Source organism: Myotis daubentonii, chromosome 6 (genome assembly GCF_963259705.1).
Source record: "Myotis daubentonii chromosome 6, mMyoDau2.1, whole genome shotgun sequence".
Classification (NCBI taxonomy): domain Eukaryota; kingdom Metazoa; phylum Chordata; class Mammalia; order Chiroptera; family Vespertilionidae; genus Myotis; species Myotis daubentonii.
Window position 1 is genome coordinate 44,586,099 of NC_081845.1, and position 13,152 is coordinate 44,599,250.

General features: G+C 38.6%; 1 protein-coding gene across 3 annotated transcripts in view; it reads left to right on the forward strand.

The window, feature by feature from the left end:
- ASCC3 (activating signal cointegrator 1 complex subunit 3) overlaps positions 1 to 12,674 on the forward strand; it is a 259,219-nt gene extending 246,545 nt beyond the window's left edge. For all 3 annotated transcript variants that reach the window (XM_059700849.1, XM_059700848.1, XM_059700847.1), the window contains 5 exons: positions 3,287 to 3,438; positions 5,320 to 5,467; positions 8,659 to 8,865; positions 11,624 to 11,799; positions 11,895 to 12,674. In XM_059700849.1, the coding sequence (XP_059556832.1) occupies positions 3,287 to 3,438; positions 5,320 to 5,467; positions 8,659 to 8,865; positions 11,624 to 11,799; positions 11,895 to 12,042 (831 nt within the window). In that variant the 3' untranslated portion in view covers positions 12,043 to 12,674. The remainder of the gene's footprint in view (positions 1 to 3,286; positions 3,439 to 5,319; positions 5,468 to 8,658; positions 8,866 to 11,623; positions 11,800 to 11,894) is intronic.
- The last annotated feature ends 478 nt before the right edge of the window (positions 12,675 to 13,152 follow it).

Consider the following 13,152-nt stretch of genomic DNA (forward strand, 5'->3'; position numbering starts at 1 on the left):
ATTCTGCCTGTTCCACGTACCTGCTTCCAGCCTCTCATGTCCGGCCCCCTGAAGCCTCGTGCTACTACTCAGTGCAGAAATCAACACCGAAGGGCCCAATAGAGGTCCCTGTTAGAAAGAGTGGATTGTTTTAGGGTGTTCTTTTCTCTTCATAGAAGAACTTTAAAAATAGGCATCTGTTGATTGACATCTGCTACATTCTGGGCAGTATATTAGACATCTTATGTCGTACATTATCCTATAAGGAGGCATAGTATCCCTTAAGGGTACATTTCTCTTCTAAAAATGAGAAATCTAGCATGATAGAGTTGGGTGATTCCCCAAAATTTACACATAGCAAGTGGGACAAAATTGGGATTTAAACCTGTGTCCATCTGATATCAAAACTTGTAATTTTTTCCCTACACTCTATTAATAATCTTTGGGAGATGCACAATAACATGGGCAGAACACTGTTATAATTGTTGTAATGGAATTTTCACTAATAAAAAGAGTATTTTTTGAGTGCACTACACCAAGAGTATGGTGACAAGGAATATTTCCAGGTTCTTGCTGTCAAGGAGTCTACCGTTTAAAGGCAGACGTGTAAACAGAGAATCACAATAGGATGGTGGTGGCCTGTGGACGTGGCAAGAGCTGCAGAGGCATAGGAAAGAAGTGCCTGCAACCCATCTGGAAGAACAGGGAGGCTTCACAGGAAGGAGCAGCATTCGAGCTAGACGAAGGATGAATAGGCATTTCCTGGGTAGATGAGATGAAGGAGCAGTGCAAGGGCAAAAAGAACATTAAGAGCAAGGGCAAATGTGGGACATTGTCAGTCACTTAGTATGGGAAGGGCCCGTGGGATGTGCCAGGAACAGACTCATCAGAGGTGTTGACTGGCATGCAGAGAAGCTTGTTAGCTTTTGTCCTCTACACAGTGCAAAGCCATTGAAGTAATGTAAGCAGAGAAATAACATGATCAGTTTTATTTCTCTAAAAATTTACTTTGGTAACAGTATAAACTATGAATTGAAGAAGAATTAGATGAGAATAAAGGGGTTTTTATAACATTTCAGGTGATTTGGTGAGGGTCAGCACTGAGGCAGTGGTGAGGCGAAGAAAACAGGACAGGCCAGGGAGTGATTGAGCAGAGAACTAAGGGCTTGAACACTTGGCTCACCACATTCAAGTAGTCGCAAAATCTTTTATCATCCCAGATTCCCGGTCTCCCCACCTGCCTTTTCTCTAAATGAAAACAAGATAAATAATAGTTTCCAATTCACGATACAAATTCTCATTTACTTCATGTAAGCAATCACTTTGCATGATTTTTTACATTTTCACATCTGGGTCATACAATGAAAAATTGTGGGGAGCTCTCATAAATTTTATGAGATCTTTCAACTTCATCATGAAAACTTCAAAGTTAAAAACATATGGTCCATCCATCCAACTCTTCTAATATGTGAGCCTTTGGTCTGGAATTTATTTCCAGTCAAGCTGTAATGTAAAATCACGAGTAAAATCACCATAGTTACTCCGCATTACAACTTCTAACATCATCATGATTCTGGATTAGATATAATTATTCATTTCTCCTTTCCTTTGCCGTTCCCTCAAAAAACTCAAGAGTTGTGACTTGTGAACTAATGCTGTTTTTATCTGGGTGGTGTTCATCGTGACCTGCTTGTCTCATGCACTTCAAAGAAAGGCAGTGTTTTAATCAGCTCTGCAGAGAAACAGGAAAAATAGAAGTAGATTTCCCCTAGATTTATGAACATGTATGTTTGTACATGTAAACACACTGCTATACATACTTATACATATAAATATGTTTATTGTACCAGCACTCAGGCTTTATGATGTATAATTAATGGACTCATGGGCGCTCAAGACCAATTTGCCCGTTCCAACACATTAACCATGATATCCAGAAACATCGACCCATTTCCCTGGCATGTAAATGAAAAGACCACAGATTGGTTTAGCCATATGTTTTTAGAACTATTTGACATTCTGTAACTTAGAGAACATAAAATAGGAAATCCAAAACTTAGAAGAAAAAAAATGTGTCTGTCTCAACAGTACTAAGTAGTATGGCAAATTAATTTTACTAAAATAATATACCTTAAAAATTATTTCTAAAAATCTGCTAATAGATTTTGTACATTTGATAAGTATTTTACTGTTGGTGAGATATTTACTATTAATATGATGTTAATCATGTACTAGATACATCTAATTTCTCTTACCTTCATCTCTTTATTTCCCAAAATAAGAGAGGACTCTCCTAAAACTATGTAAATAGCTGCCTTGGATCAGGATACTAATGTCTGTGTCTTTAAGTCAGCATTCTCCGGAATCTAATTTAATTGAAATAGCTTTGCCTGTGTAAACATCTCCTTTGTTTAAATAAGATTTCACTGTTTAGTTTTGCCTTAAGCAAGTGCAGCATTTGTTTGTCCATAAAACATTAGATTAAATGTATAGACTAATATGAATAGCTTCTCATCATCTCAGTGTATCACTGGCAGTGCCCCTTTGCTAGCATGTGGAGTGTTGTCTTCTTTGGGGGGAAAGTGAATTTTTGTCAAGGAAACCTCCTATCACCTTACCATTATTGATTTTAAATTTGGGAAAGACAGATTTACTATTTTAATGCAGCTGTTAATTGTCTTTTTTTTAATTCTTTATTAGTTAAGGTATTACAAATGTGTCCTTATCCCCCCCCCATTAACCCCCATTCCCCCCCCCCTCCCGCAACTCATGCTCTCATCCCCCTGTTGTCCATGTCCATTGGTTTGGCTTATATGCATGCATACAAGTCCTTTGGTTGATCTCTTCCCCTTACTCCCTCCCTCCCCTACTTTCCCTCTGGGGATTGATAGTCTGATCGCTGTTTCTCAGTCTTTGGATCTGTCCCTGTTCATCAGTCTGTGTTGTTCTCTATAATCCACAATGTTAATGGTCTTGATACAGTGAATGATATAGGTATTTGCTCCCAAAGTACAGTGAATTTTTCTCTTTGTTTTGTTATTGTGTACCAGTGTTATCTGGCTGTCATTGCCACCCTAAAAAATCTAAAAATGTGCACTTTGTGGGAAGTACTGTACAATGAATGCTGTAGGAGATTGTTCCCTTCAATCCAACTCTAATTTATTCTCTGGTTCCCGTTTTCATTATATATTTATGTGTAATGCTTGGGAAATTTTGTGTGTTTGTTTTTTGTTTAAGCTGACATCAGCTCCCGTAGAGAGGGCCTGTGCCATAGTATCCTGGTAACTTGTGCATTTTTCCTGATCAGGCGATGCTCGATGTGACTGCAAACCAGGGATGGCTGGTGACTGCCCTGAACATCACTCACCTGGTTCAGATGGTGATCCAGGGTCGGTGGCTGAAAGAGTCTTCTCTTCTCACAATCCCACACATAGAGCAGCACCATCTTCACATCTTCAGGTAATTGTCAATGTCACTGGACTTTAAATTTCAAAAAATTCATTTTCTTTCTATGTGTGGTCACTTGGTTTTCAGGTTGTGTCTAGAATGTTGATTCCTCACGGGGAAAATGCCCCCACTTCCCAGAGGAAGATGGGGCCTCGTGAGGCAACATTCTCACTTGGAATTCGATCCTGTCCCAAGCTGAACTACAGTTCATTTTAACCTCCTATTAAATTGTTCTCCACTTGCAACATTGGATGCATTTCTATTTTAACTGTGTTTATTCCTTTACAGTACCAACCTTTATTTTAGAAGATGCTAAACTACTGTGTTGTCTAAGGCAAAATAAATCACCAATTTCTGTTATTGCAGAATAGATTTGAAGAATCTGAAATCCATAGTTCAAACGTAAATTGTGCATCTACAAAATGTCCAAAACTGGGTAGTTATGTATACTAACAGCTCAAGATATAACCTGTGCTTAAAAGATGAGTCCATATTATCATCAAGTTATTTACCCTTAGGTCCTATGTACGTGGCTACAAATATTTTAGCAAGGAAAAGAACAGTACACATTACAAGCAAGGTTGGCAATGTTTAAGTGAAAACGTTTCTTTCACACCAGTGTTTCACACCAGCTCAGAGACACTTTGCAGCCAACACGTGGGTTCACAGTCATGTAGACCAGCAGAACAGTCTGACTGAGGTCGCCATCATGCACCCTCTGCCCCTTGTCAGCCAGACTAGGTGTGGCAGTCATTTGAGACATCTAGATACAGGTGCCAACCAGCACCTCAGCCACACAGGGGGTCTCCTCAGAAAAGTCCTTCAGTTTGTCTCAAGTGGGTTCCAGGGCAGTTGTTTCTGTGATGCTGAGTCCCACCACGGGCTGTCCCTTGGAAAGCAAAAGGCACATTCAGAGAGTGAGCCACACCAGCAGCTGGTGGCATGAGGGGAAAGCAGATAGCTCATATGTCTACAGCTCAGTTTTGGGAACCCTTCCAATGTGGTGCTAAGAGTTACGGGAGTTGGGTTTCAGTAGTAAAGCAGACACCTAAGAGTACTTACCCAACTCAGCACGCAAGCCTGTTATGAAAGCTGCTGGGGCCTAGGAGATTTGGTCCACTTCTTACTGTCACCCTGAAAAGTGCTATATTGGTATATTTTTAATTATATGTTTCTTTTTGCTCTACAAACGGCAGATAGGTAATAAGCTGTTGGTGCGCTACATTGTTGGGATTGGCACTATTTATACTGTAAATATTCCCAAAATGTACTTTATTAAATCTTACATTCCCAACTATTTACAATGAATACCTATTCAAGTGATTACATTGGAGTCTTTTGCCTGCATCCATTAAAAACATGTCAGGGCTCCAGTTCAGACTTGAACCACGTAGCAGCATTGGTGCACATTAGTGCTTTCTGCTAACCTGCTGTCTGCAAACCTCACTATTCACCGAGCTCAGATATGATTTACCCATTTTATGTAGTGATAGTGATACTGACTTGGATTGACAATCTTAAAGCATACAGGCTGGCCCTGGCCAGGTGGCTCAGTTGGTTGGAGCATCCTCCCATTCACCAAAAAGTTTCAGCTTCTATTTTCTGTCAGGGCACATACCTGGGTTGCGGGTTTGATTACCCATTAGGGTGCATACAGGAGGCAACTGATCAATGTTTTTCTCCCTTTCCCTTTCTCTCTCTCTCTAGAAATCAGTGAAAGTATATCCTCAGATGAGGATTTTAAAAAAAGAATGCAAGCTGATTTTGACACCAATAATGGCCTTTTAAATACATGTTTTTAAAAACTATTCAAATTTTATAAGCCATCATTGTCAGAAAATCTCATTCATGCTACGAAAGAATGATTTGGTTGGTGTTGGTATTATTTTTTAGGAAATGGAGCCCAGGTGTGAAGGGTTCACGTGTGGGCGGCCCTGGCTTCATCGAGTGCCTTCCTGAACTGATCCAGGCCTGTGGAGGGAAGGAACAGGTGTTCAGCTCCATGATAGAAAATGAGCTGCCGGCCCCCAAAATGAAGCAGGTAAGGCCTTCCATGTTTTGAAGCTCCTTTACTCTGGGAATTTATACCAGGAGTTTTTTTTAACTTAGAGCATTGGTTATTGGAGTCAGACTCACCTGGATTTAAATTCTGTCCACCATTTACCAGCCATGATTATGAATATGAAACAACACACCTGTCTCATGAAGTTCTTGTGAAAATTAAACAGCATGTTTTTATGTAAACTGCGTCATGTAGTTCTTGATATAGAGAGCTCAATAATGATATTAAAAATAATGACAGTATCAGTAATTAGAAGGAGCATTGGCGTTATCAGGAGTCGTTTCAGTAGCTGGCTGAGAAAAGTCCAAGACAGCTTGTCCTTCACTAAGCTGCGTGACCCGGGCGCACTCCTCGCCCCTTCAGCACAGTCGTACTTCCTTTATGCTTGGCTATATTTTCATGCAGTTCCCTCAGTTACTTTTTAATGCCCGCCCTCATTTTAATCACTTTAGTGTAACTAGATTCTAAAGTATTCCTTCAAATAAACTCCTCGTTTCTATACCATGTAACTTAGATGGAAAACTAAATCTGTGTTGTGAAACACAATGTAAGTCATCTCTCCAAACCATCTTTGGAAAGGCCAAAAATATGAATAAATGATGCCAGAAATATTTGGCATATCTAGACCTTTAAGTCTTAATCTTAAGCAGTTTTACCCTAAATGTGTCAAAGTAAGCATTCAGGATTTGTAACATAATTAACACACTGACTTGTAAACACAGGTATTAAAATAAAGAAACTCCTAAACCATGTCATTTTTTCCCCCAGTAGAACTGATTTTTGAGCAAGACTTGGAAAAAGTGTAACAGGCATTAAAGTCTGATTGTTCAATTTCTGTTGAACCCAAAATTGGCACCAAAAACTATTTAAATATTCATAATAAGTTCTTACCTTTCTAACTAAATTACCATCAAAATTATGAATAAAAACAATGTATTTAAATCAAAACAAGGCTTCCATTAGCAACAAAGATTTCTAACATAGCATATATTGATTTTAAGCCAAGTTTTAGATGTGATAAAAAATTAGAACATTGTTTTAATTAGTTCAGGGAGAACTCAGAAGTAAACTTACTTAATTTATTTGCATAAATTGCCATTCTGTTATCTTTAAAACCAAATGCAAATTGGCTCAGTCTGATATGATGATGGTTATTTGGCTCAAAAGTGCTTCAATATGCAGAGCAATCTGGTGTTGGCTCTGCAGTGAGGCGATCCCAGGTAACATACAAATCCTGAATTATTCCAGAAATTAGTATGTTTAAAGCATCAATTTAAGTGCTAATTGCAGTAGTAATGAGAAAAAGCAGGACGACTTTGAGATTTGCATCTCCCACCCCATCAGTATGCCTGGAACGGCTGCTGACTGGCAGCGGATTTGGCTGCTAATTAAATAATTGTATGCATGGCAGTGCTCCTGCCTGATTCAATAGATGAAGATTAATCCTCAGATAAATATGTTTGGCTGGTATTGAAATGTCTTAGCAGTTTCTGTAAAAAATAGCTCATGTTTTATATACATATGTGCGTTGTGGGTACACACACATACGCGCCCAACAAATATCTCTGTACACACTGAGGGTGAAAAACACTAAGTGCTACAAAAAGAACACCTATGTATAAAAGCCAGATCCAATTTCTATAAAGTAAAATCCCAATGTGTTGCTAATAATTGAAAACATATACTGGTAACTAACTTAATGGTACATTAAACAAGAAATATGTTACTTTTGTCGTCTCACAAATTTAAATGCTTTATAGAAATTGTGTATTGAAGTGTCTCCGTGTCTCCTTGGTCACTTCCACTCTGGCCAGTGTCAGTGAACATCAAGTGGTACATGCAGCTTCTAGATTCTGGAATTACTGGCTCCATCAGGGGAGAGGCCATCATTTGTTACCTAGAAGCACAGTGTAAACAATTCTGTGGCTTGACTATTTAAATATCTATCCCAGGCATAATTTCAGAATCACATGACAAGTTATAGGATTGGATTAGATTGAAAATTTGCATTGGACTTACACTTTTTTAATTCCTAAGGGGTAGTTTGACTTATCAGGGCTACTTTATTTCAATTAGGTATGCTCAGCAGCACTAAAGTCTGAGCAAACAGGAAATCAAAGCTAGTAAGCAAATCTGTCGTATATGTTAACAAAATAAAAGGAAAATCAAAATTAAAGTATTCATGTACTTTTAAAAACTAACTTAGATGGGAACTGATAAAAGAGCCATTATATTGAGAAGTTTTCTTCACTGATAGTGCCACATAATTGTAATTGATAGAAAAAAGTGACAATTAATTATCTAAGGACATCAAGTTTATTTTGTTACTTCCTCCTTTCTGGAGACTTAGAAATTCATCCATTCATACATTCATTCATTCATTCATTCTGTGATGATGAACAGTTACTATTTGCATGCCAATTTCTCACAAATATCATTCAATTTAAACAATAAGAATAAAATTGGTATTTTTTTACCCCTTTAGTATGTGTCATTTTAATCTATATTCTCAATATAATGGCAAAAATATATATTTGTTCTTAGAAGGAACCCTGAACTTATAAGGCCCCTTATGATATACACATACAGAAATGTTTTTCTTTCAGAATAAATTTAGAGTATGGACCCAAAAAAAAAGGCGTTTTGTACAATAAGTGGTCAATGGATGTTGCTGACTGACATCAACAATTGCATCACATTTTTTGTTACTTTTATATCCCCAAGCAATGCCCTTTTCCTTAGAAGTCACATAAATATTAGAATGGATGCCTCTCTACAACAAACCACAAACCAGCTCAATGACAAACATTTTTAAACTTACTTTTAGTATAGTCCGTAGTCACTCAATATCTAGGAGGGATTTATAATAAAGTGGTCACAAGTTTAGATAATGATTAATTTTTTTTAGTTGATTTTAAGAGGACTTTAAACTACAAAGATTAAAAGCACGCTATTTTTGAACACAGTAAGTACAAGAAAAACTGGAAAATCTGAACACAAGCTATGGAGTGTGTCAGTGTTGATATCCTGGTATTAATATTATACTTTGGTTTTGGAAAATGCTACCATTGGGGGAAACTAGGCAAATGGTACATAGGTTCTCACTGCACTGACTCTGGACTTAATCAAATTAACTTTCTTTATTATATTTTCTTTCTTTTTTTTTCCAGGCATGGAATTTCTTATCTCACTTACCAGTGATAGATGTTGCCCTCAGTGTCAAAGGCTGGTGGGATGACTCCGAAGGACACAGTGAACTTTCTATCACTACTATGACTTCAGACAAGCGAAATGACCACAGATGGATCAGATTGCACGCTGATCAGGAGTATGTGCTTCAAGTCAGCCTGCAGAGAGCCCACGTTGGGTTCCACAAGGTATAGTGTTTGGTTTCCATTCTCAAATGCTTCACACCAGACACCAGCGTGTTGCACCCCACATATCTTTTACCTTACTAATGCATCCGTGTCATTCATGAATCCCTCTTTCTCAACTGGCCTCACTCAGCTCTCCTCATGTGCCAGTGTTCAACCCCAGAATATCGACCTTACATGATAGTATGTTGCTGGGGGACTGTTCTCAAAATATGGCCCATAGACACAGTCCAACAGAATTTCCCGGAGTGCCTTTAGAGAGCAGATTCCTTGGCCCTCCTCCAGACTGTCTGCATCAGCAGCTCAGGAGGGGGGATCTCAAAATCTGGACTTCTGCCCATCACCCCAGATGACTTTTTAAGGACATTAAAGCTCGAAAAGCACTGCCCTTGAAGCACTTTGTTCTGTGGGAACCACGTTGGGCTGGATGCAGATGACAGCCACGCTTTACCACCCAGCTCCATGAATTTGAATAAGACACTAAGCTTGTCTGTGCCTCAGTTGCCACATCTGCCTCTTCCTCCCTGATAATGCACAGGAGAGGGCTTTGTCAGTGTTCACGCAGGCCAGAGATGCACAGTACTTTCATTTGCAATTACTGCACTCTTTTCTGTTGCCTGTGACCATCGAAATTAATCATTTGGTCCTCTGAGACTATTAGTGCATCGCATGTGGCCAGATTGGGTTTTGAAATAACCATGATAATTGAAATAAGGAAGACTTTGCCTTCTCTTGGGCCAAGTGGAGTCGGGGGCTTTCCTGTGTCTGGGATAAGCCCACAGGAGTGGGGCTGTGGTGCTCCAGCACTGTCTTCTGTTCTCACACATAGCCTGGTGAGAAACTTTTCTCCTGTTACAACGTCCCTTCAGTAATGTGCCTTCAAGTCCCACCTTGTTTGATAGTTAATTCTAAAATCAGTCCCTGTGAGTATGAACCGATTGGCCTCTGGCATTTCAGAGTCTTTAATATGAGAATGTCTAGATGAGTTAGTAGATCCCAACTTACAAAAAAAATAATAATAATCATACAGGTAAAATCATGGGGAAAAACCTATGACTTTTTTTTAACCTTAATATTGCTACTTAAAAATTAGATTCAATCATGCCAAAATAAACCCTTTTAAATATTTTTTTAACAACTGTGTTTTTTGTGTGTTTTTTTAAAAATATTTTATTGATTTCTGCCCGGACTGGTTTGGCTCAGTGGATAGAGCATCAGCCTGCAGACTCAAGGGTCCCTGGTTCGGTTCCGGTCAAGGGCATGTACCTTGGTTGGAGGCATATCCCCAGTGGGGGGCGGTGTAGGAGGCGGCTGATCGATGTTTCTCTCTCATCGATGTTTCTCTCTCATCGATGTTTCTGACTCTCTGTCCCTCTCCCTTCCTCTCTGTAAAAAATCAATAAAATATTTTTATATTTTTTTAAATATAAAATTTTTTTTAAAATATATTTTATTGATTTTTTACAGAGAGGAAGGGAGAGAGATAGAGAGTTAGAAACATCTATGAGAGAGAAACATCGATCAGCTGCCTCCTGCACATCCCCCACTGGGGATGTGCCCGCAACCCAGGTACATGCCCCTGACCGGAACCGAACCCGGGACCCCTCAGTCCGCAGGCCGACGCTCTATCCACTGAGTCAAACCGGTTTCGGCTAAAATATAAAATTTTTTATAAATATTTTTAAATTTTTTAAAAAATATTTTTATATTTTTTAAAAATATAAAAGTATTTAATTGATTTTTTACAGAGAGGAAGGGAGAGGGACAGAGAGTCAGAAACATCGATGAGAGAGAAACATCGATCAGCCGCCTCCTGCACCCACCCCCCCCCCACCCCCCACTGGGGATGTGCCTGCAACCAAGGTACATGCCCTTGACTGGAACCGAACCCAGGACCCTTGAGTCTGCAGGCTGACGCTCTATCCACTGAGCCAAACCAGTTAGGGCAACCCTTTTAATTTTGTTTGTAAATTCTGGAAAAATACATTATTCTCCATGCTGTCTTTTAAAATGCCTTAAGTAAAACATGTCCCTCCAAAATCTTGAATGAAGCCTGATCAGGAGCTTGTCACTATTAATACATGTCTTTATTAGCACTTTTTATACCATGATGTCATTGTCTTACAGATTCACTAGGATAATCATGTATTTTATAATCTCGATCTAAAACAAAGACTTCAAGTGCTGTCAATATGGTGATATCTAATCTTGGATTGTGGTGATTCATATATCTTACAAATTGCTTGGCTTATAATTTTTCATTCCTCGGAGAAAGTATTTTTTTAATATTCTATTAGAATGTTTTTATTGTGTGTGAGTGTTAGTCTTGGTGGTGTAGTGCTTATTTTTTTGAAGTCTAGAATCTAGTCTTGATTGTCTTTCTCCCCCCCTCCCCCCCCAAGTATCAGTTTCTTGTGAATACGTCTTTGGAAAATTTGGTTAACCTGGTTTATCTCAGTTTGTTCATCTTCAAATTGGATATTAATATTATTTATGAAAGTTTACTAAATTAGTGTCAAGATTCAGGGCTTTCTGTTCTAACTGAGCCAAAATGTCCTGGTAATTATAGCCACAAAGTAGTATTTTGAGGATTTTGAAAAAAGATAAGTGATAGCATATCCAAGACACCGAACCAGAAAATTAAAAACATCCCAGATAGATAGACTGAAATGTGTAGATTTATGGTCTTTTAATCACAACCAAGTGGTATAGAAAGTCCAGAAATTATTAATGCCTTATCTTTTTCTTTGCTGGTTTACAGGGAAAGCAAGACAACCATGCAGTTGCCCCTCGGTTCCCCAAATCAAAAGACGAAGGATGGTTTTTGATATTAGGAGAAGTGGATAAGAGAGAACTTATTGCTTTGAAAAGAGTAGGATATGTTCGAAATCATCATGTCGCTTCCATCTCCTTTTATACCCCAGAAGCACCAGGAAGGTAAGCAGAACCTTACCACCAAAATTCTGAAAGAATGAAATATGACTGTGATTGGCAAGGGGATTTGACATCTTTGTTCTATTTTTCTATTGTAGGTATATCTACACCCTGTATTTCATGAGCGACTGCTACCTTGGCCTGGACCAGCAGTACGACATTCATCTCAACGTCACACCAGCGAGCATTTCTGCACAGGTCAACGAGGAGATCTCCCATGCCTTGACCGACCTGACGGTGAAGTAACCTGACCCCAGCAGTTATTTGAAAGAAGTGGTTAAGGAGTCTGGCTGTTTAGTCACCTAGACAGAGTCGAATTACTTGATGTTTGCCTTGGTGGAATCAACTTCTGACCTCAGGACACCCAGGAAATTGACAGGAGCTGCAGTCAGTTTCAACACAAGTTTACTGCGGTGGCCTTTTTAACAAATGTTGCCTTTTATAATGTTGTCTTCATGGATTTTCTTATATGTAAAATCAATACTCCTGTGGGAGAATCAATTTGTGTATATTGCGACTATATATAGGAATTATCAAACAAATTTCACATTGCACAGTGTACTGTTTACAAGAATATTAGCTTCTTTTTTTTTTCTAAGGAAAACTATACTGAGACGTGACAGTGTTAGATGTTGTGACAGATTTCTAACCCTGAAGCATAAAGTATGTAAGATACCTGTATGGTGGCACACAATGTGTCTTGTTAACAAACTTGATACTTTGCCACATGTAGAAATGATTTCCAGAATTTCTTATGGTCATAAATGTTAATAATATAGCAGTAAAATCACATTATAGAGCTCAGTGATGAAAACAATATACTGACCTTAGAAAATGTAGATACTGTAACTAGTGGAAATAAAATATTTAGATCGCCACTTGAAGACAAGCTGACTCAGTTTTTCCTCCTGCTTTTTCTCCATCGTATTACTTACTCTTCTGTTCTTATTCCCTTCTATGTCAAAACTTCACTTCCACTTTTTTTCTGAAATATTTCTTTACACAGGGAGAGAAGTGTATTGCGATTTGTGTTGCATCATGTACAGACCACTCTGACTTTACCTTCTTCAGGGTGGCTCCGAGTCAAACAGAAAATTTTCAACCCCTACAGGTAGTTTTTACCTGTGATGAAGGAAATTTTAAAAGGCTTTCTGAAACCAGAACATATTGCTTGTGTTTACCGCCTTCTCCATGCTAAGAAAAAGAGAGAGAGAGAGAGAGAGAGAGAGAGAGAGAGAGAGAGAGAGAGAGAGAGAGAGAGAGAGAGAAAGGAAGGAAGGAAGGAAGGAAGAAAGAAAAAAAGAGAAGAAATATAGTGTGTGGGTACCAGGCATTTACTTCCCAAAATTAAATCTA